We start from the raw sequence: 23,935 nt of genomic DNA, 5'->3' as shown, positions 1-23,935 counted from the left end.
ACTACCCCAAAATATCCGACCAAAATTTCCCGAGTCTTGAGTTTCTCAGCCAAAACTGAAATCCCACTACCAAATCCTAAAACATTACTCTATCATCTCAAGAAAGGTGAAATTGCTGCTAAGATGGAAAAAGGGAAGAACGTCGAGGTGAAGATGACTAAGGTGAATTTAAGGATGAAACTGCATCGATCCAAACAAGAGATTCGAGAAATGAGAGAAAGAAAAATAGAAATAGAACTAGCCACAACAGCTGCGCAAGACAAAAGTGCAGCACTAGACGCGGATTTGGCGGCTAAGAGGACAAGATATGCTATCATGAACGAAGAGACGACTGCTATGCGAAAGGAACACGATCTCTTCAACAATGCTATAACCATGAGGCTTCGAAAGCTACGAGGAAAGTACTCTTTCTTCAACCAAGAGGCCAACGTTAGTGGTCCCGAAGGCACTAGACATGAAGCTGCTAAAGAAGAACCCGAGAAAGAAATCGTCTATAGGCCTCCTTCCTAGGGACGTTGGAAAGAAAGGAATGAGAAAATCACCCTCGAGGCATATCTGCAGGAATATAGCGTAGAAGCAAAGTCATTCCATGTGCTCTCATTTACGAGCGTCTTTAGGCTAAACGCATCCTGAAACCCGTTAGGGGAACTACTTTCGAGGTTGAACCGGGGTACATACATAAGACATGTGCATATCATTCAGACCGAAATGGGGGCATACAACAAAAGAATGTGTGGAGCTCAAGGCATGATCCGCAATATGATCAAGATTGGAAGAATCCCCTATATGTGGGGTGATAACACTCTCCTTACCTGTGACCAACCGAAGCCCAACATACCGATCACAGAGCATTCTATGTTCTACTGTCACTCCTTCACGCCTTTCAAGTGCACGATGTTGCATATATATATATATATATGCAGTTGGTTCAAAGAGGGGTCTTTGCCCCTATCAAAAGTGATGAGGAAACATTCGATCCCGTTGGAATAAAAATTTGGAAACCTTACCCTTATCACGACGCCATAGATCACAGTATCAGAAGATGCCTCGGGTTTTTCTATGATCTGGAGTCCCTAATCAACAAGGGAAGGATCCAAGTTGAATTTACCCCCTGTGATTAATGCAGCAGTCAAAAGAAGAAGCTTTGATTAAGGTATCATCTATATTTTAAAAGCTTTATTGTATGTTTTTTTACTTTCCTTGTAATCTTCAAGAAATGAATGAATGAAAATGAGAAATCCTTTTGTACTCTAACTACATAGGGCCTGAATTCTCCTTTAGAGATACGTAGGCAGCCTTTCAAGGATCGACCCCTATCTTTTAAAATTTTCTTTTCCCCCTTTCATTCTACAAGAAAACATTGAATTCACATCAACAGATGCCGGGAGATGCAGCAAGAAGACCTTAGCTCAACGTAATATAACCTTTCTGAGTCAGTAGCCTCAAAATAAAACGAGTAAATTCCTGCTTGTTCAAAAAATCAGTCCTCATTATTCGTGGGTTAACATGTCCTCAAACAAAGCAACCCTTATATGTTCATATGCTTTCTATATGATATTTTACATTACTTGCCCTGAACTAAAACTAATAAATTTGCCTTTGAGTTGTTTTTTTTCACAGGTAGTTAGAACTGATCAGTGTCGATAAGCTGGCTGAACACCCTTATTTTACAAGATCAAAAGGCTCTAGAGATTCCTTCCCCAATCAAAGTTCTCGGAAGGGCAAGTCAACAATGGGTGATAACATTGAGAATACCGATTTAACAGATGTTGTTATGGATCAGCCAGTCATCGCCGATCAGAACTAGTTAATCTTGCGGTTGATGAAATAGATCGCTAAGATGCGGGTCAAAATGCAGGGAAGGCAAGATTTACCTAATCCAACTTTTGCTTTCAATGCTCCAGCTTATGGAAGGCCTCTACTTCACTTTCCTCCTTCAAGTGCGGAACAGGCACAAAACCCACCCAGCAGCCCTGCTCGGAATCCCTCATTCATAGACTTAACCACCCAAAATCCCAATTATGCCTCCGCCTCTTACCAGAAACCACCTCCTCCTCAAAGTACGAACACCTAAGCGCCAATTCCTCCTCAAAATGCCAACCTCCAAGCTTGTCTACCCACCCCCTCCCAAAACCAAAACGTTAACCACCCGCACACTTCCCTCCACCACCAAAATCAACATACCATCCCCCAGACTTTCCCTCAAAATTATCAAGCCCCTCAAAATACCCAGAGTCCATCCATTGTTCCACCCCTACCTCAAAACGCCACTTTCCAAATCCTAGTCCTCGATGAGCATGATGCCAATGGTCCTCAGCTCGACCATTATGAGGAGTGAGAGAGAGAGTGGAGGTCAAAGGATGAGGCCACCAAGTTAGATATGAAAGAAGAAATCTGAAGGGCCATGAAAGAGTTTCACTGTATTCCTAAAATCACCGGTTTGAGTTATGAGGATTTATGCATTCATCCGAATTTAGACCTCCCGGAAGGGTTCAAGGTGCCAAAATTTGACGTCTTCAGAGGAATAAGGAAACCCTTAGCGCACCTAAGGGCCCTTTGTGACCATCTCATGGGAGTTGGAAGAGATGATGCTTTATTAATGCAGCTTTTTAGCCGCAGTCTGAGTGGAGAGGCTCCAGAATGGCTTACATCTCATGAAACGAGACAATGGCCTAGCTGGAATACTCTGGCTAAGGACTTTATCGAACGGTTCGCCTACAATGTGGAGATCGTTCCTAATCATTATTCCATAGAAAAAAAGAAGCAGAAGTCAAATGAAAGTTACAGAGAATTTTCATACAGATGGAGAAAGGAGGCAACTAGAGTGCGGCATCCTATGTCTGAGAAGGAAATTGTTAAAGTATTTGTGCGGGTTCAAGAGCCCGAATATTATAATATAATCATGTTGCTCGTTGGAGCAAATTTTGTTGAGATAGTCAAATTAGGTGAGACTATCGAAGATGGATTAAGAACCGGGAAGATTGCCCGTGTTGCTGCTTCGCCCGGATCATCGGGTTTGTTGAAGAAGAAAAGAGAAGATGTGTCTTCTATCTCTTATGAGGGGAAGAAGACCCCAAGGAAATCCTCATCATACCAAGGCCGTTCTCGACCTTCAAAGAGTTCTTACCTAGCTTGTTATGCACAGTCTGATTACCAAAATACCCCTCCCGCCATAATACCCCTCCCCCGAGTTATTAAAATACTCCCCCTCCTATCTACCAAATTCCCTCTCTAGTTTACTAGATTCCATCTCATCACTAACGAAACGCCGCCCCCAATTGTGCCAACGTTCAGGAAAATTACCAAACGCCTCCCCCAAAGTACCAAACCCTAGCTCAACTTTACCAAAATACCCCCCCCCCAAACTACCAAGCTCCACCACTAAATTACTAGACCAATTCATACCCAAGATATCAAGCCCCCCCTCCAAATGCTCTAAATTATCGTCCGATGCCTCCTCCTCAACAAGGCAACTACGATTTTTGTCTTAGATTTGAGAAAAAACCATCCTGAAACTTCACTCCTATCATTGCGAGTCGAACCCAGCTTTTTAAGCGATTGACTGCAGCAAGATTTATTCATCTAGTAGGGCACAAACCTATCGAGACCAGCTCAAGGTTTTACAGACCTGATCAGAGGTGCACATATAACTCTAACGGTGTTGGACATGATACTGAGGACTGTATCAACCTTAATCACAAGATCCAAGACCTGATTGACCAGAATGTGGTCTCTCTCTAGACAGTCACGCCCAATGTCAATAGTAATCCTTTGCCAAATCATGGAGGCGTCACTATCAATATGATAGAGACAGATGATGATTGGTGCATAAATAAGGCGATAGTTCTGATTGATACTGATGAACTGGAAAGGGTTGTAGCTTCGTTGAGCATTACAGAAAAGAAGGAGTTTGTGATTCTGACACTCGAAAAGGTTGTTGAGTTGGTGCCAAGAGAAACTCTTGCCAGATTCGGTAGATGTTACACACCGGAAGAGTTGGCTCAAGGAGGGCAGAAGAAGGACCAAACAAAAAGGTCGATCAGTGAAGCTGAGGCCGAGGAGTTCTGGGGAAAAATGCAGCCAAAAGATTATTCGATTATGAAACACCTGGAAAAGACGCCGGCTCAGATTTCTGTATGGGCTTTATAGATGAGTTCGCAGTTGCATAACCAGGCTCTATTAAAGGCTCTAGATGACACTTATGTGGTCGTGGGCAGCAACAGTGACAATCTAGCAGCCATGATAACCCAGGTCATTCGAGGACACCGAATCAGTTTTTGTGACGAAAAGCTGCCCTTTGAAGGTAGGATGCACAACAAAGCTCTGCACGTCACCATCAAATGCCAGGACAAAATTATAAATTATGTTTTGGTCGACCATGGGTCCGGTCTCAACATCTGCCCACTTTCAACTCTCAAGCAACTAAAATTCGTCTTGGGAAAGGTTCAACAAAACCGGTCAATGTGAAAGCTTTCGATGAAGTGCAGAAAGACACGATAGGGGTAGTAAACTTGGGAATTCAGATAGGTCCTGTAGAGTTTGACGTGGAGTTCCACGTGTTGGATATCAACACCAGTTACAACCTACTTCTTGGAAAACCGTTTATCCATATGGCTGAAGATGTGTTGTCTTCACTTCACCAACTGATAAAATTAGTTTGGAAGGACCAGGAATTGGTCATTCATGGTGAGGGAAGTCATTCTGATGGGTATGCGCCGATCATTGATGAGGTCTCCGTTGCGATTTCTATACGGTGGAGCTGGTGAATGCCACCGGTGATGACTTGGCTCCACAGCCTCCTATGCTTTCTGTGTACAAGACGATTGCTACTGTCATTCTCCAGATTGTTTTCGAACTAGGTTTCGGATTGGGGAAGTGTGGTCAATGAATTACCAAGCCCATTCAAGTTCCTGCCAAAGGGGCAAAGTTTGGTTTGGGGTATGTCCCCACAGATATTGATGAAGCAGAGATGAAGAACAAGAATGTTGATCAAGCATTGGCCAAGCTAATTCCTCACTTGTACCATTCATTCCCGGTATGAGAATATGTCAATGATGGTGGTCTCACGGAAGGAATCTGGGGCCTTTTTGAGGAGATTGATGCAGTCATCGAGGAAGAGGCTGGGACATCGGGCATTCGTGATGCAGAACCAGAGGAGCAACTGCAAAATTGGACCTCCACACCGCTCTTGTTTCCCGTGCAACTTGGTAGAAAAACATGTGTTTATGTTTGTCTTTAAAATTTGTGGTAGTCTGGAAGAGGCCCGAGACCTACCATTTATGCATTTTACTTGTTTTAGTTTTTTCATCTCCCCGTGATATTTGAAAAGGTGAAATGGCCCTTAGCCATGGCCAAAGTTTATGCTTGTTTTTCAATTAAAATGAAAGCCTCTTTTACTGAAAATTTATTTACTTATTTGTTTATATTTTACTTTCCTAACTTTGTTTGTTTATGATTTCAGTAATATTAATTTAAAACCTATCAATATCATGTCATGTCATGAACCGAGTGAACTAAATGAGGCAGGTGATACCTAACGCGAGAAATAAGAAAAAGAAAATGAGGTACCTGAACATGTTGCTGAAGAATTTTGACAATTCGACAATCAACACAAGCCGAATTTAGAAGAAACCGAAACTGTGAATCTCAGAGATGAGGAATGTGTTAAAGAAGTAAGAATCATTGTCCATCTAACTGAAACTCAAAGAAGGGACTTAGTTCATTTTCTTAGAGAATACATTGATGTATTTTCCTGGTCTTACAGAGATATGCCAGGGCTGAGTACGAATATGGTGTCCCACAAGTTGTCGATTAATCTAGAATTAAGTCCAGTAAAACAAAAGACTTAGAAGTTCAAGCCAGAGCTGAGTTTGAAGATCAAAGAGGATATTACAAAGCAGATCGAGTCCCAAGTGGTGGAAGTGAAGCAGTATCTGACTAAGTTGGTCAACATTGTTCCAGTGGTCAAGAAAGACGGGAAGATTAGAATTTGTGTCGATTACAGAGATCTCAATAAAGCTAGCCCGAAAGACAACTTTCCATTGCCAAACATTCACATTCTCATTGATAATTGTGCCAAGCATGAGATGCAGTCGTTTGTAGATTGTTATGCGGACTATCATCAGATCATATGGATGAAGAAGATATAAAAAAAACAATCTTCATTGCACCTTAGGGTGTATATCATTACAGAGTGATGCCTTTTGGTCTGACGATTGTCGGTGCTACTTATATGAGGGCTATGACAACCATTTTCATGATATGATTCATAAGGAGATTGAGATGTATGTAGATAATGTTATAATCAAACCCCGCGAGAGGTCGGATCGATTGACACACTTAAGGAAATTCTTTGATAGCCTACGTCGATACAATTTGAAGTTAAATCCCACCAAATATGCTTTTGGAATGCCAACTGGCAAGCTGTTGGGATTTATAGTCAGCAGGAGGGGCATTGAGCTTGACCCTTCCAAGATCAAGGATCCAAGAATTACCTCCTACGAAGACCAATATGGAGGTGATGAGTTTTCTAGGACGGTTGAACTACATCAGTCGGTTCATAGCCCAATCCACTGTGGTGTGTAAGTCTATCTTCAAGTTGTTGAAAAAAGATGCCTTAACTAAGTAGACCAGAGAATGTCAAACTGCCTTTGATGCCATCAAGAATTATTAATCCAATCTCTCGGTGTTGGTTCCTCCGCGAGAAGGAAGTCTGTTGTTGCTATATTTATTGGTATCAGATAATGCATTTGGATGTGTGCTTGGTCAACATGATGAGACTGGGAAGAAGGAGCGAGCCATTTATTACTTGAGCTAAAAATTCACTCCATATGAGGCTCGTTACACTCTTTTGTAGAGGACATGTTGTGCTTTGACTTGGATTGCTCAGAAGTTAAGACATTAATTGTCTTCTTATACCACATACCTTATTTCTAGGATGGACCCGTTGAAGTATATTTTCCAGAAAGCAATGTCGATCGGGAAGTTAGCTAAATGGCAAATGCTTTTGAGTGAGTTTGATATTGTGTATGTGACCCAGAAGGCGGTACACGCACAAGACTTAGTCGATCATCTTGCGGAAAATCCTGTTGATGAATAGTATGAACCACTCAAGACTTATTTTCCCGATGAGAAAGTTTCATTTGTGGGTGAAGATATTTTCGAGAGTATTCTTTGATGGAGTGGAAAACCACCAAGGGAAAGGTATCGGGGCGTCCTAGTGTCAGAATCGGGTCAGCACTGTCCCATGGCAGCTAAACTCTGGTTTGATTGCATAAACATAATGGCTGGGTATGAAGCTTGCATCATCGGTCTGAAGATGGCAATTGATATGAACGTTCATGAGCTTCTGGTTATTGGAGACTCAGACTTGTTGATTCATCAAGTTCAAGGAGAATGGGAGCTGAAGAACCCAAAGATCACACCGTATGTGCGGTATATACAGATGTTGTGCAAGAGATATCGCAAGATTGAATTCAGGCACACTCCCAGGACAAAATATGAGTTGGCCGATGCTCTGGCCACCATTAATTTAATGATTAAACATCCGGATACAAGTTATATTGATCCAGTGGATATAGAGGTAAGAGAGAAGCCTATCCATTGTTCACATGTTGAAGCAGAACCAGACGGTTTGCCTTGGTATTTTGACATAAAGAAGTAGTTGGAGACCGGGGCTTATCCTGGGAATGTAACCATCAACCAGAAGAAATCAATACGTGGTATGGCTAACAATTTCTTTCCGAGTGGGGAAATCCTTTATATGAGGACTCCAGATTTAGGTCTTCTCAGATGGGTTGATGCCAGTGAAGCTGCAAACCTTCTTGAACAGATACATGCTGGAGTTTGTGGTACTCATATGAATGAACTCACTTTGGCGAGGAAGATCTTCCGCGCTGGTTATTTTTGGATGACTATGGAGCATGATTGTTGCAAGTTCGTGCAGAAATGTCACAAGTATCAAATGCATGGTGATTTGATTCGAGTGTTGCCTCATGAACTCAATCCCATGAGTTCACCTTGGCCATTCGTAGCTTGGGCATGGATCTCATTGGTCTGATAGAGCCAGTCGCCTCTAACGGACACAGATTCATTTTGGTTGCCATTGACTATTTTACCTAGTGGGTGGAAGCAGTTTCGTATAAGTCGGTGACAAAGAAAGTTGTAGCCGATTTTGTTCGCAACAATTTGATATGTAGGTTTGGAGTGCCAGAATCCATCATCACTGATAATGGAGCGAATCTCCACAGTCACTTGATGAGAGAAATATGCGAACAATTCAAGATTACTCACCGGAACTCAACCGCCTACCGTTCCCAAATGAATGGAGCTGTAAAGGCCACTAAAAAGAACATTAAGAAGATTCTGAGGAAAATGATTGACAATCACAGAAGTTGGCATGGGATGTTGTCATATGCTTTATTGGGTTACAGAACGACCATCAGAACGTCAATCAGAGCTACTTCATACTTGTTAGTATATGGAACAGAAGAAGTTATACCTGCCGAAGTTCAAATACCTTCATTGAGAATCATCCAAGAAGCTAAATTGAGCAATGTTGATTGGGTTCGCAATCGAATTGACCAGTTAACATTGATTGATGATAAGAGAATGGTTGTTGTTTGTCATGGTCAACTGTATCGATAGAGAATGATTCGTGTTTTTCACAAGAAAGTAAGAGCCGGGATTTTTTAAATTGGTCAGTTGGTTCTCAAAACTCATTTTCCCTCATCAGGATGAGTACAAAGGGAAATTCGCACCAAATTGGCAAGGACCCTACATGGTCCGCAAAGTGCTATCTGGAGGTGCCTTAGTCCTGTCAGAGATAGATGGCACCGAATGGCCAAAAATGATCAATTCAGATGTTGTCAAGAGATATTATGTGTGATGTTTCAGTCTGTATTTTTGTCATTTCCTTGTAATAGTTCTATTTGCTTGTAATCGCTTTGTTTAGAATTTTATCCCTCTGTTTGAACTACGTTCGACCTGAATTCTCAAGAATGAGATACAAAGGCGGCCTATGTCGGCCTCGGTCGGTTCCTTATTTAAATTTCTTATTTTTGTTAATCTTTGAGGGGAAACTACGTTTGACCTGATTCCTGCCTCAATGGGATACGTAGGCGCCACAACGGTTCGGTCATATCTCTCGTAAGATTTCTATTCTTCTTTACAATTGAAACTGGGATAGAATATTTTCAGGGGACTCAAAAATTCTCAAGAAGAAGATCTCTCCAACAAGTCAAAACTGAGGTTACGTTGAGAATTACGACTGGGACAGAATTTTTGAGAGGATCTAAAAAATTCCATGGTTTGTTCACCAACAGTTAAATATAGGCCAAGACAATTAATTGGGACAGAAATTTTTTAAGATGACCTCAAAAATTTCAATAGGGTTCATTGACAGTTTAGAGTAACTTTGAATACTGACCAGCAAGTAATCAGATAGACACATCAACTTCAAAGACGTTCACTAAGCTTGACGTAACATGACACTTGGCAGTGACCTTTTCCAAATATTACATTTTGAAAACCTATTTTCCTTAAAAAAATTCTTTCATGTTTCAATTATTTGCATAAAAATGTTGTCTTATCTATCAAGAGGCGGGAGATCGGAGAAATCAATCGGAGATAGCCAGACAAAGAGCAGACAGCCGTAGGGACCGGCACATATCAATTCACTATAAACTAACAATTTTTTTTGTGGATGCAGGTCTACAAGTTTGCCTCAAGATCATCATCTTCCTCCATTCAACGAACATGGAGAAGTCAAAAAGGCGAGGAGCTCCCCGAAATTGACAATTTTTCTGTGGATGGAGTAACAGTTTTATGCTTCTAATACTAAAGAATCGGGTATATGAGTAACATTATTTCATTCAAATTCTCAGCAAGGCAAAGTCCATAATGAACACACGATTATGTTCGGAGATGGAGCAAATGGAATCCCCGAAGAGAGAAATTATATTGTTTTCCAACAACTAAAATATTCGGATGAAGTAATCTGCATCATATTTTTCAGATATGATAATATTCCTACCCAGATAGTCATCTATATCGTATTGTCAAATGAGATAACACCACTACTCCGAGGGTCATTTTTATTATTGTCAAAAAGATAATGCTGCCACCATAAGATACCTACAAGATCACCTACATTGTTCGATGAAGCATTATCTTTGTTCGGTACCAGGAGGCATCATCACTATCTTTATGCATATCAAGAGGAAGAACTCATGCATAGCAAAAGAAAGAGGCATGCATCGCAAGAGGAAGATTCATGCATAGCAAGAGGAAAATTCATGCATTGCGAGAGGAAGAAGTCATGCATAGCAAGAGAAACATTCATGCATCACGGGAAAACCATACATCACTGGAAAAGATTCATGCATCACGGGAGAAGTTATGCATCACGAAAAAAGTCATGCATAGCAAAAAGAAATAAAGAAAAAATCATGCATCACGGGAAAGAAGTAATCAATCGCGGAAAAAGTCACCATCAGCTACAATTTTCGAGGAAACATCACCTGTATTTCTCAAAGAAGCATTATCTTCATGCATCACAGGAGAAGTCATGCATCTAGGGGTGTGCATTCGGTTTTTTGGTTTGGTTTTACACTATTTGGTTTGGATTTTCGATTTTTGATTTTGTAAAAGTGTAACCCAATCCGATCCAAAATAAATTTGGTTTGGTTTGGTTTTTCTCTATTCGGTTTGGTTATTCGGTTATGTCAATAATTAATAACATATATAACCAAAGTAATAATATTTAATCCCTTAAATATACTTTCTAATATAAATCATAAGTAAAACTTAAAACACAATACTTATAAGTATACCTATTGTAGATGTAATTCAAACATAAAAGGGAGAAGACATAAGTACCCCCTAGACTATGACCGAAATCTCAGAGACACACCTTAGCTAAATTAAGGTCCTATTACCCCCTTGAACTCATTTTTTTTGTAATTTTGTACACCTTTTGACTTATGTGGCACACCACGCAACTCCACGCAGTATATATATATATATATATATATATATATAAAAATTCAATTTTTTTTGGTTTTTCGGTTTTTATCTTTTAAAATCCAAAACCAAACCAAAAAACCAAACAAAGTAATTTATTAATCCAAAACCAATCCAAAAAACCAAAAAACCAATCCAAATAAAATTTTGGTTTGGTTTGGTTTGGTTATTCGGTTTTATCCGAATATTGCACACCCCTACATGCATCACAAGAAAATCAACATCAGTTGCATCATTTTTAATTTGCAAGAACAACATTAAGAGAACCATCAACAACATCAAGAGAACTATCAACATATTACATACCCCTATTTTATTACTTCAACATCAAAGGAAGAATACATTGAAGATTATATTGCAAACATGAAATACAAGCTTATTTGCTCTACGTCAAATTAGGGGAAGCTAATGTCAAATGTTCAAGGAGAGTAATTAAGTGTCAACATGATAAAAGACACTATCTCCCCATTTGAATTGCATTTTTTATGCTAATGAATTTTATCTCAGTCTTTGTCGAGAGCATCCGAGAGGATGAGTTCTCAAAAAACAAACCACATGTGCAGAGACATCAAAAAGGATGAAGCACAACGTGGAACTTTTTCTTAGCAACGAACTAGGACATAGTCCAAAGAGGAATGCCAAACTCTTAGGACGCAAGAAGAGGAACGACTTTCACCACAATCAAACCACACCCCTATCGGAAGGCATGTGGGTTTTCTTTAACTTTATCGGTTTTGGTTTAGCATCCAGAAATTTTGGTTCCCACCAGAAGCAGTTTTTCAATCCAAGTGACAATGTGCCAAAAGCTTTGGAGATTATGTCCGTGTAAGTTCTTAATTATGGGTGTGAAGTGCGCCACATTTATGGCTAAGAGGTTGCAAGCCTCCTTTTCGTACTCAACTTACTTTGTCGCTTGTCCAGAACCAAAGGTTATCTTGCATAATAGATTTCCTTTTCAACCGATTGAGTCGAACTACAAGTAGCCTGATTCCCTAAGTTGAGGGATATGTAGGCGGGATCAATGTTAAAAAGTCGACTGTATTTTGACATTCTCCCTTAAATCTTATTCCCGAGTGTTTCGATCTCTTCATAATTCGATATCGGAATAACTTTTGAGTTCTTTCAAAATCATGCATCAAATCAAGCATAATTGAACTACAAGTGGCCTAAATTCTCATATAGCCTGAGATATGTAGGAAACCCACTTCGAGGTTCAGCCATGATTCCTAATGTCCCTATCAAAAGCTTTTTTTCTAAAAGATGAATATGTGGTCGGTCAAAATTGGATTCATCAATTTCATTTGCCTCGAATTTCTTTCATCAATCCAAGTCAAACGAGGGACAGTTGTTGACACCCAATTTTGAACCTCCACAATAAAAACTAATCATTTTGAGCTTCTTCAATTTCAAATGATTTGAAATAATTAGTTTTATAAAATTTCCATGAAAAAAAAAATAATAGTATAGTTTGCAAGTTATATTAAATTGTTTTGTCACATTTCATTTTTTTATATAATATATATGTTTTATCTAATTATATATATAATTAGTATATTTTATGATTATTTAAAAATCGTCTCAAAAAGATTTTGTTTTATTTAAATATTTGGTTAATTATTTTAGTTATATAGTAATTAATATTTTAAATTTTTTAGTTTATATTTGAGTTAACTATTTTATTTTTGTTAAAATTAAGAAGCTCGTTAATTAATTTTATATAATCATCCTATTTAGATTTTAGCCGAAGCCACAAATTCAATTCAATTTGGCTATACCTTTATTTATGATTTTAGCCATTTTCTTTCACATACTTTTAAACCTTTTAAGAAAGACCTATATTGGGCCTTCTTGTCTCATTTCTTTCAGCAACAATACAACAGAAACCAGCCCAACACCTCAACAACATTCCAATTTCTAACAGCCCACTCCAATAACCCCGACCCAACCCACTCCAATTCTCATTTTCCCCTTAACCCGGCCCGAATCCAATTCAAAGAAACCCAGAACTCCTTCACGATAGCAGCATCAAACATGACGTTAACAGCAACAACCAAACCCCAATAATTTTCGACGATTACAAACGACAACAGCTCCAACATCCACAAATACACAGAAAGCGACTCACGGTGTCAGCTTTCCGCGTCTTCCTCCTCTGTCAGAACAGTTCAAATAGCCTTTCACCGGCCATAACCGCCTGCAATATTGTCCATGGCAGCCGCGATTTTCACCTTTGACTCGCATGTATGGACGCCACGTCGAGCACAAGGACGATTGGGATGAATCAAGCCATCCACCTTCATCTTTTCATCCGAATTTCATGGGATTTTGGTTGAAATCTTGTACCAAGAACAGCTTTCCCATCATTGGGGAAAAATTTCAAATTGGAGGTTAAACTCGAATTTCTATTCTACCATCCCCCCCCCCCAATTCTGAACCCTAATTCCCTTTCTATAAATACCCTCTTCTTGTTCTTGATTAGGGGTTGGAGAAAATATTAAGAGTTAGCTAAGTGTTGGAGAAAATCTTTGAAGCTGTTTGGATCAGTCTTGGCTCTCGCTCATTTTCATCTTGTTCACTCGGGTTTCTCGGAGTCATGTTTCGGTGTGAAAGTTGCTGCTCGTTCCATCTCGATCTCGCTACTCAAGAAGAGGCTTCAAAGTTTATCTATATACGGGATTAGAATGTTTCATTTGACTTGTTAGAATATATGGGTTACGTGATAACAAGTTGATGTCGATAGTGCTCCATTATATTTTGTTGCTGCCTTGTCTCATTATTCTTTATAGCAAGTCATTTATTTACGTTCCTTCCTTTGTTTGCATGTGAAATCTGTTCGAGTTCACAATGAACTCCTATCTTCTTCTTGCATTTCGGGAGAGCCGTGAAGGCTCAAATTCCTTCTTATCTGAGTCAGCCAGCTATAAAATTGAAGAACTGGTCCCTCAAAAATTGACGAACAGGAATTGGAGCCGATATGGACGAAAAATGAGAAAGAGGGCCAAAGGCCCACTCTTCATTCCAAAAAATTGTATTTTGTTATTTTGGGCCAAAGCCTTTGTCATTTTATTTATTACTATCTTGTTAGAATTTAGGACGGGTGGAAGATGAGCCTAAGGCCCAAAAAAATAAAATTTAATTTAGTCTAGGACAGGTACAAAGGTGGCAAAAATTGGGCCAAAGGCACAAAACGAAAATAGGCCCAAGTATTGTCCCAAGCGGACAGAAAACCAGACTTGGGCCTAAATTTCCCTCTTTACTTTATCATTTTATATTTGTTTAGCTGTCATTACTTGCTGTTAATCTTAAGGTTATTACGATTTAATTTCCCCGACAGACAGTTATTATGAACCAATCTTCTAAAATATCGACTAATTAAGAACTCATTTCCCTTTACCTTAAAACTTAATTTTTCAAAGTATTTAACTGATATAGTATCTTAATATTTCCCCTTTTCTCCCTTAAAATGGTCCTAACTATAAAATTGTTCAATCCAAGTTAAGTCAAATAAATTTAGCCAAATAGTTAATTGCCGAATAACCGCATATTAGCGGGCATTTCAGGTGCTTTCAAACTCTTCTCGAAATGCTAATAAGAACCCCAAACCCTTTTATTATTTTCATTAGATTCCTATTTTAATCTTTTGGAAAAAAAAATAGTTTTCTTAATTTATCTTAAAAATTAAGTGGCAACTCTTAAAATCAGTCTAAATATATTTTAAATAAAACACTATATATACAATGTAGTTCACATTTTATACAATGTACAGAACTGCTAGAAATTTAGTGAAATTACCTAGGTGTTTAGTTATTAAAAAAAATTACTCTATTTGAAATTTTTGAAGTTGGAATAGTATTTGGCCATATTTTTACAAAGAATATTTAGAATTTCAATATATTTTGTCTGAATATGATTTAAACCCTCAATTTCTAAAAATTAAAAAAATAACCTAACTTGATTTGCTTAACCATGTGTACATATATTCATTCGACTTGACACATTTTTTGTTGGTGGCGTGAGTTTCTTAAAAAATATAGACACAAGGATGAATCTTGCAACTTTTTGGATAGTTCAAGAATGTTTTTTGTTCACTTATATACATAAGGATGTACTTTAGGTTTAGGTCATACTTCAGGATTATTTTAGCCAAAAACTCAAATGTTTTCCTTATTTTTTTAAGAGAAATCATTTTCCTTAAATTTGAGGAAAATAAATTGATTTGAAAAATATTTTTCAAATCATCTAAATCAACCAAACAAGAGAAAATTGAAAAATATTTTTTTTCCTTCGTACCAAACACACCCTCAGTTTCTGTTTCCCCTACGTATCTGCTGGATATTGTGGATGATGATTCATTCTTCTTTTTTATCTTCTTTTTGGTTGTACGAAATTGGCTGAGTATTAAAAAGATAACAGACGTGGAGTCCATTCAAATAAAGTTTTTGTTAATCATATATGCGTAAATTAACTTTTAGCTATGAAGACTAGCAAATGAATTAATCCAGAGTAAGTTTACATTCTTGTATTCGATCTTTACTTTGTTACTTTAATTTTTTTTTAAAAACCGAGACCTGGAGAATCAGACTAGGTTGTCACTGTTCTAGAAGAGGTAGCTGACACGTTGAACCATGTCTGTCAACGATCTTAATTCGCTTGTCTTTTAACCCCTCTTTAATTACAACATATGTTATTCACCTTTCATGTTTAATAAATGTAGAATTTACAATCAGCAGTTAATGTTGGACAATGTTTGCAACAAGCTAAGTGGAAATACCTTATTTGCCAATACTTAATAATGGAGATATATCATTGTCCACTATAGGTTAGTGGTTTAATATATATCATTTTCATATTTAATCTCATCGAGACGTGCTCTTGCTTTCATGTTACTAAAGTCTTACTTCCATGCACACAACACTCAAAAAATATTACTCATGAAAGCAACCTCTCGTAACAAAAACAAGATAAGATTGTGTACGATGGATGCAATGTGGTCTGGCCATTTCCTGGACTTTACACATAGTGGGAGCTTAACTTGTTTTCTGTTAATAGTTGTTGACATGTCATTTCTCATGTCACCACGCCATCTTGATTATTTGTGTCCTTTAACTCCTAATCATCCTAAAGGTTGTTCAGTAATGGAATTCACTTTTGATCCTCTGGCCTTTTGATGGTGGAAACACATGTATAATGCACCAGATTGACAAACACTAGTAATTTTCTCTTATCCGCGTGTGTATTTAACCGCATTACTCTAGTGTAGTTCTGAATATCAGACTGAAATGGGGACATTTCTTGGACATCTAGTACCTGGATTGGCCTTAGCCCTCCTTGGTTTTTGGCATGCAATTAGTACCATTAGATCCAACTATCATAATGGAACTACAAAATTCAGATCAAGGTTTTGGTACCCTTTCAAGAGTACTCCCCTTCCTACTCTACAATACATTGATCTCATTCTTGTCTTGTCGTTCTCCGTATTTTGTATAGTTATCCAGTTCATAGACTTACCTTCTCTTCACTTATCATTCAAGCTTCATAATATTGAACATGCTACCATGTTCCTTCACTTGACTGTATTCGCGGGTTTTACTCTTCTTGCTGAGATAAGTAACTTACATGAGATCCTACATGGGATCTTAGGCATACTTGCTACATCTATTTTTGGTCAGGAGCTTTTCTTGCTTCATTATCATTCAACTGATCATGTAGGACTTGAAGGTCATTACCACTGGCTGTTGCAGCTTGTCGTGTGTATTTCCCTTATCTCGGCTCTTGTTGTCACTTGCTTCCCTTCTTGTTTCCCCGCAGCACTTGTTCTTTCGATTTCAGTCATTTTCCAAGGTGTTTGGTTTATGAACATGGGATTTAGTCTATGGTTTCCGCACTTTGTTCCACAAGGATGTGTTATGCAATCAAGTGAAGGTCATGAAAGCAGCTCTGTGCATGGAGCGATCATGTGTCAAACGGATGAAGCTGATTCAAGAGCCCGAGCTATGGCGAACTTGCAGTTTAGCTGGGTAATTGCAGCTATCTTGATCATTGTGTCTGGTATTTCCCTTATGTTCGCTAGAAATCGAGCAGATAGGACTCTGTTGTCTAAGTATGAGCAGCTTCAGAATAGAGGCAGAGACACCCCTGTAACAATTAATTGTTTGAAGTAAACTAGTAAATAAAGAAATGTACATTAGGCATCAAATTGCCAACTTAAATGAACTTCAATGGATGTGTCTTCATGGTACTAGTTCTGTGTATTGCAGTCACTAGACTGTCTAACCGTACTTATCAATTGAACGAAAGTTAACTTAGTTTCGTGTTCTCTTTTTGTAAATTCGATTACCTATATTAAAGCCGGGGTCGTGTTGTATTCAGCAAAAAGGGGCAGAGGGGGGCTGAGCCTAACCTCAATACAACATTGTCATGCCAAAAGAGGTGGTGATATAATATCACCGAAAAAACCAGAAAGCACAAAAATTACAACTTTTTTGCTCAACGTTTATGTACAGACTAACTAGCTAATGAAGAAGTTTGCCTTATCAGCTTTTGTTCTAATGCTAGGCATTTGCCTCTTGTCGAGTTGAACCAATCACTTAGCTTCTCTTGGTAGCTCGGAGTGGGACATGCTATTCTGCAAAGATGTGGAAGTCAGTTTGCGAGAAAGTTAGCCAATTGGCTTCCCTCTCTGTAGTGGAAGATATTTCAACTTGACAATTCTGTCTACAATATGTTTTAGTTTCAAGTTAGTAGAGCCTCCATTTTTCACTATGTTGGCAATACTCAGAAGCCATCAATCGAATTAATGAGTTCCTTCTAAACTCGAATAAACTTTCTTTACTTGGCCTTTGATTCGGATGACAACTCCTATTATGAGACAGATAAAGAATGTCTCATTATAGGAATTCTAACTACACAAAAGTTAAGCTTTTGACAGTAAATCAAGTTTCTGCAATTTCCTTTTCCTCCCCCTCCCCTAAGGATCACATATCATCCCAATGATAAGAGAAGATTAATTCGATACACTAATAGTCCAGAGGCCCCATAGAGTACGATATTGTCAAGACAGCAGACAGAATACTGATGTTAACATGTGAAAACTCAAAATTTTCCAATGCTTATTAGTTCAATATACATAACCAAAATAAAGAAACTCTACATAATGCAGAGAAAGTAAATCTTGGTGAAGAGAAGAGAACACAATAGCGAACCAACTTTTCAATCAGCTTCCTCAACAGAAGCTTCGATCCGAAGGAGTACAAAACCAACAGCAACTCCAACAAGAACCAGGGCTGGAATAATGGAAGCAATCTTGAAAATCTCAACAGCAGCATTGCAAGTAGAAGACAAAGCTCCACCTTTGCCTTGTGATGATGATGTTGTTCTCAAGGAACTAACAATGTTGGCAAATGACTGTTCAGTACTCAAAGGGAGGCCTAATGAGACAACATTGTTATGTGCCTTAAGCCCTTCAAATGAATTCAAGCCACTAATGTACTTCACTTTGGTTCTTTTCTGGGAAGACTTGTTTGTGCCTACTCTGGCTGCTAGAGTAACTGTTGCTGGAGAGAGTGTCACTGAAGCTGTTGCCATTGCTTTCTGACCACCAACCTATATAACTAGTGTTAGACAGTGGCGGAGTCGGGGGTTCATTCAGATCCACATTCGCCAGAAAATTACACAGATATATAGAATCAAAAGGCATAACCAATTTTGGGAGTGCTCAAGTAGGCACTTAAACTTGTAAAAAAATTGAACAAGTAGGCACAGACATCCTACACGTAAGACATCACATAGGACACAAAATTGTTATGTAAGACGAATGTGTCTATTTATTCAATTTAATACAAGTTTAAGTTTCTACTTGTGCACACTCAAAATTAGAAGGCATAGATGTAGTTGAGACCAAGTTAAATAACACATTTATGTATTATGCCAAATCAAAATTACATTTTATTATCTACATACAGTACATGCTAAATTCTCAATATATTCAATTCTTTATATTTGAATCTTCTTTCTGAAAATTCTGACTCGACCACTGGTGTTTAGAACTACATATGAAGTGGGATGGTAAAAGTGAGTTAGAAGGCTAAAGGCTTTATATATTACACTAAAAGATAATGACATTTTCAGTTTCTACTTAAATTTTGAATTTCAATTCATATGTTATAATTTAAGTTCTAGAATTAAAAGAAAACATTAGTTCATGAAATCAAGATAACTCTTCTGAATTACCTTCTTTCAACTTTATAAATTCAAGCCTTTTCTAAGAAGTGACAAATTCAATTTGCAGTATATAGAGCTTTGTTGTACCTTGAAAACACTTGTTAATGTTGTTCAAGACTCTCCCAAAAATGTCATTGAGTTGTGTCGAATCCTCTAAAAGTAATGCATTTTTAGAGGATTCAACAACGGTATCACAACATTCTTGGAGAATCCGAACAACATAGAAATATATCTCTAAGAAGAGTAATTTAGTATGAAAGAAATACAAAAGCAAAGTCTTAAAAAGATTGGTTTTACCTGGTTGTGATGTCTTGTGGAGTGATCTAAGTTTGGGAAAGTAGAGAGAAAATAGAAGAGTGAACATTTGAGTGATATGTTTGAGGTGAATTATTAGACAAAATGGATAAGGAGATGGATGGCTGAAATTGGAGCTAACTTATAAGCTGTTAAATATTGATACCTCCTAAATTTATAATACTGCCTCAAAACATAGTTGACTTTTTTTTAAGTAGGGATGATTTTTCTAAAAATCGATTTAATGGATCGAATTAAATTGATTATTAGATTTTTAATAAAGTTGTAGATTTTTATATAAATTTAAAATTATACCGAATAGTTAGGTAGATTTTTAATTTTATAAAAAAATATTGAATCATATTGAATAAATTTGTATGTGTAAAATATATTTTATCTAACAAGTTTAAAACTAATGAAATATTAATTTTTTTACTTTGGATTCGTGGTGATGGATATAACTACAAGTCAACAACTAATTAACACCTAGAGTTTCAACTTTAAATCTATTACGCCGGTATAATAATTAGTAAGCTACCATGTATTCCAACAATCTTAAGGAGAAAGCTATCAAGTATTAATTATTTTATCTTAACGATTTAAATTTCCAACAATCTTGAGCTCCATCTTGATTGATTGATTTATTTATGCTTGTGTGATCTAAGTTTCTTTTTATGTTTACTTATCTTTGGTTTACAATATTTAAAGGGACAGTTTTTCATGACCCCTTAATTTACTTCTACTTCACATCATAGAATAATATATGATTTCGTACTTCTCTATTAATTTGGCACCATACAATGAGACAAACAAATCACCTGTAAATGCTTTGATATAGTGAAACAAAAAATATAATGAAAAATTGCATTAATAAGAGTAGATGTAGTACGAAAGCTACAATAACATGTTATAACTAAAACATAATATGGAATTTTTTATGTGAAGTAGAAGTACTATGACGTGTGAAGTGTGCAGATCGTAGTGTAGAGTACTAATATAATGTCTAGTTTTGTAAAATTATTAATATTTAATATTTATGAAGGATATAGTAGTAACTTACTATCGTCTTAAATCTTAATGAGTTATCGGTTTACCCAATAACCCAATACTAAAAACCAATACAAAACCGATAACCCAATATTTTTTCTTATAAAACCATTAAAAACTCATTAACCCAATGTTCCTAATCAATGACCCAATAATATATTTTTCTGTTCGATTTATTAGTCGGTTCAGTTTTTGAACACCCCTAGTGAATGTTGATTAAGTTAGAAGGAACAAACATGTATTTATAGAGTGCTAAACCTTTTCCTACAAGAAAAAGGACTAGTCAATCCTAAACATTTTTCTAAAAGGAAAATCTATTTATGGTAAGAAACTCAAGATAATTAATACCTAACAAATCTCTCCCTTGGACTAAATTTCTGACAAAATAAATTCATCCACCTTCTTCACATAATCTTCAACAACTTGCATTCATAATCTCCTTTGCAAAATCTATGTCTCAACACAGAGAACTTCTCTGAAAAAATTTCTCTAATAAAAATCTTCATTACTGTCAAAAAATGTTGCGACTAGAACTACACCCACCAAGATGAACGCCTATTTCTAACCTAGCTCCATCATTGAACCATTGAACCTGGCTCCATCATTGAACCATCCAACCCGACTCTAGGACCATAAATAATTAGGTGTAATGTGGAAGCTAGCAAAGAAAACCTCGAAATACCGTGAGTAAGAAGACAAATGAGAAATATACCAAAAGACACAAAGATTTAACATGGTTCAGTCAATCGATCTACATCCACAAAGGAGAAGACAAATCTACTATATAATATGAGAGTACAAAATATAGAGAGAAATAACCTCAACCAATTAACTCAAATATACAAGGAGGTTCACACAAGTGATAACGTATCACTTGTGTCCCACAATTTTTTCCTCTAAACAAAACTCTCAAAGCCCCTATTACGACATTGTGAACATTGATTAAGTTAGAAGGAACAAACCTCTATTTATAAAATGCTAAACCTTTTCCTACAAGAAAAGGATTAGTCAATCCTAAACCTTTTCCTACAAGAAAAACCTATTTATGGTAAAAAAAACTCGAGGCAATTAATACCCAACAGTTTTTGTTGAAGTCCTAAAAAATATGTGTGATATCGTATTTTAACTTCTACTTCTGACTTTTACATTATGTTTTCTTAAAAACAAAATTAAAAAAATTAATCAAAACATATCAATACTGAAAATAATCGAGATTACGGAATGATTTTTTTTAAAAAAAAAAATCTAATTTTGATTATATAAAATAAATTACAATAACCAAAAAAAATTGATATGATATGAATTTCATAAAATTATTGTCGGAGCCATACCATTGAGGCCCAAATTGGAGAATGCCTAGTCTTCTCCTAGTCCTATTAAAATTTATTTAAGTAAATTTTAGGAATAGCAAAGATAAAAAACATATTTATGTTCTATAGCCAAATTATGTTTGTTATGGAGCATCTGATTTGTATAAATCACGGTAATTTGTATAAATCGGGTGGTTGTGTCTATGAAAATTACATTTGTGTATGTATATGTTCTTTGTGTTAGACTAAAGTGGCAAACGAGATTAGGAGAGAGAAGAGAGAGGCGACCTAGAGAAGACAGAGAGTGGAGAAAGGTGAATTGTATATGTATATCGGTTAGATAATTGTATAAATGTAACTACTATGTATATGTATCAATGATTGTGTTTGCATATCTACATAAAATTTGAATTCGTATACAATTGAATCGAGTTTAAATATTTATATTTGTATATCAAATCTCTCTCTCGACTAATACAAACACAAATTATACATTTGTATAATTTGTGTTTGTATAAAGCGAGAAAGAGAGAGAGAGAGAAAGACAAAAGAGATCTGGGCAGGGGAATATTTGTATTTGTATAATTATAAGTGTATAGCATAGAGAAATATGTATTTGTTTATGCAGTCTCTCTTGCTCTATACAAGCACACACACAAATTATACATTTGTGTTTGTATAAAGTGAGAGAGGTGAGGGAAAGATAACTGAAAAAGAGGAGAGTGGCAAGCGAGATTCCAGAGAGAGGGGAGAGAGGCGAATGACAAGAAATTTGCTGCGAATTGAAATTAAATGAAACTGTAGTTATAACATTTTTTTTGAATTAATAATTTCCTATAATGCACAATTTTCCCGATTTATTTTGGTCCACATATGGGCTTCGAGTTTTTCTCCATTCCTTTTCTCTCAATTGTCTGCTCACTTTATACATGCTTGGACCTCAACACATTTTCACACTTGATTTATCATAATTTGGATTGAATCTCACAAAATATAACAGCTTAAATCTAATTCTACTTTCCGAAGTGTTATAATCGGATATCAAATTGGACAATTAGGATCAATTTTGATATGCGAAATCCATCGGTGACCACCTAAAGTTGCATAAACTTTCTCTTAGATACCTTAACTAGGAAACTTTCATTAAGCAAAGATGGCAAGCACACTTTCACAAACTATTGAACCAAGAAAGGGACAAAGACATTATGTTGGGGGAGTTGGAGCACTCTAAGAGACATCAAGATTTTGGGTATCATAAGTATATTAAGGTGGAGGGGTTGAATCATGCTATTAGTAGAACAAGCAAGGGAAAAACGACATGACCTGATGAGATTCCAGTGGAGTTTTGGAAGAGCTTGAATATAGTAGGTTTGGAGTGGTGACTAGCTTGTTCAATGTCATTTTTAGGACGACTAAGATGTCAAAGGAATGAAAGTGGAGAACGATGGTTCCGTTGAACAAAAAACAATGGTGATATCCAAAATTGCAACAATTACAAGAATATTAAGTTTTAAGCCACAATATAAAAGTATGGAAAATAGTGGTCGAAAGTTGGAAAAGAGTGGTGGAGATGAGGGTGAGGAGAAGTGTGTATATTTTCGAGAATTCATTTGAATTCATGCCAGGATGATCGACCATATAAGCCATCTATTTGGTGAGGAGACTGATTGAGAAATATACAAAAAGAAAGATGGACTTACATATGGTGTTTATTGACCTTGAAAAGACCTATGACAAAGTTTCGAGGGAAGCCTTGTAGCGATGCCTAGAGGGAAGAAATGTATCAGTGGCCTACATTTAGGCGATAAAGACATGTACGAAAAAACTAAAATGTGGGTTAAAACAGTGAAAGGAGATTCCGAGCACTTCCATGTGGAAATGGAGTTACACCAGAGATCAAAATTTTACTCCGTTTCAATTTATCTTGGTGATGGATGAATTGATGTGAGACATTCGATGAGGTGTCCTAGTATGTTATTTGTTGATGACATAGTACTAATTGATGAGACACACGATGGAGTTAATGCTAAGTTAGAGGTATT

The 23,935-nt window shown here is 37.0% G+C and overlaps 3 protein-coding genes across 5 annotated transcripts; 2 read left to right on the top strand and 1 right to left on the bottom strand.

Annotated features, from left to right (window-relative positions):
- The first annotated feature begins 7,723 nt into the window (after positions 1–7,723).
- Positions 7,724–9,835, top strand: LOC125839055 (uncharacterized). Its single transcript, XM_049518035.1, has 4 exons — positions 7,724–8,053; positions 8,122–8,619; positions 8,735–8,881; positions 9,710–9,835. The coding sequence occupies exons 1-4, from the start codon at positions 7,724–7,726 to the stop codon at positions 9,833–9,835; spliced, it is 1,101 nt and encodes a 366-aa protein (XP_049373992.1).
- A 6,437-nt stretch (positions 9,836–16,272) lies between these two features.
- LOC125838977 (uncharacterized) lies at positions 16,273–17,327 on the top strand. Its single transcript, XM_049517981.1, has one exon. It carries the CDS (start codon positions 16,302–16,304, stop codon positions 17,181–17,183), a length of 882 nt encoding a protein of 293 aa, XP_049373938.1. The 5' UTR covers positions 16,273–16,301; the 3' UTR covers positions 17,184–17,327.
- A 772-nt stretch (positions 17,328–18,099) lies between these two features.
- On the bottom strand, positions 18,100–19,688 carry LOC125838993 (uncharacterized). 3 transcript variants are annotated; one of them, XM_049517995.1, is made up of 2 exons: positions 19,540–19,688; positions 18,100–18,624 (listed from the first exon to the last, which is right to left on the bottom strand). In XM_049517995.1, the coding sequence occupies exon 2, from the start codon at positions 18,604–18,606 to the stop codon at positions 18,232–18,234; it is 375 nt and encodes a 124-aa protein (XP_049373952.1). In that variant the 5' UTR covers positions 18,607–18,624; positions 19,540–19,688; the 3' UTR covers positions 18,100–18,231. The 3 variants fall into 3 exon arrangements, with proteins under 3 accessions (XP_049373952.1, XP_049373954.1, XP_049373953.1); XM_049517997.1 differs by lacking the exon at positions 19,540–19,688 and adding an exon at positions 19,330–19,346; XM_049517996.1 differs by lacking the exon at positions 19,540–19,688 and adding an exon at positions 19,252–19,324.
- Between the last annotated feature and the right edge of the window lie 4,247 nt (positions 19,689–23,935).

Source organism: Solanum verrucosum, unplaced genomic scaffold (assembly GCF_900185275.1).
Source record: "Solanum verrucosum unplaced genomic scaffold, falcon-dt-bn FXZP01000163.1, whole genome shotgun sequence".
Classification (NCBI taxonomy): domain Eukaryota; kingdom Viridiplantae; phylum Streptophyta; class Magnoliopsida; order Solanales; family Solanaceae; genus Solanum; species Solanum verrucosum.
The sequence above is the reverse complement of the archived record's forward strand: the minus strand, read 5'-3'. Positions and strand labels throughout refer to the sequence as shown.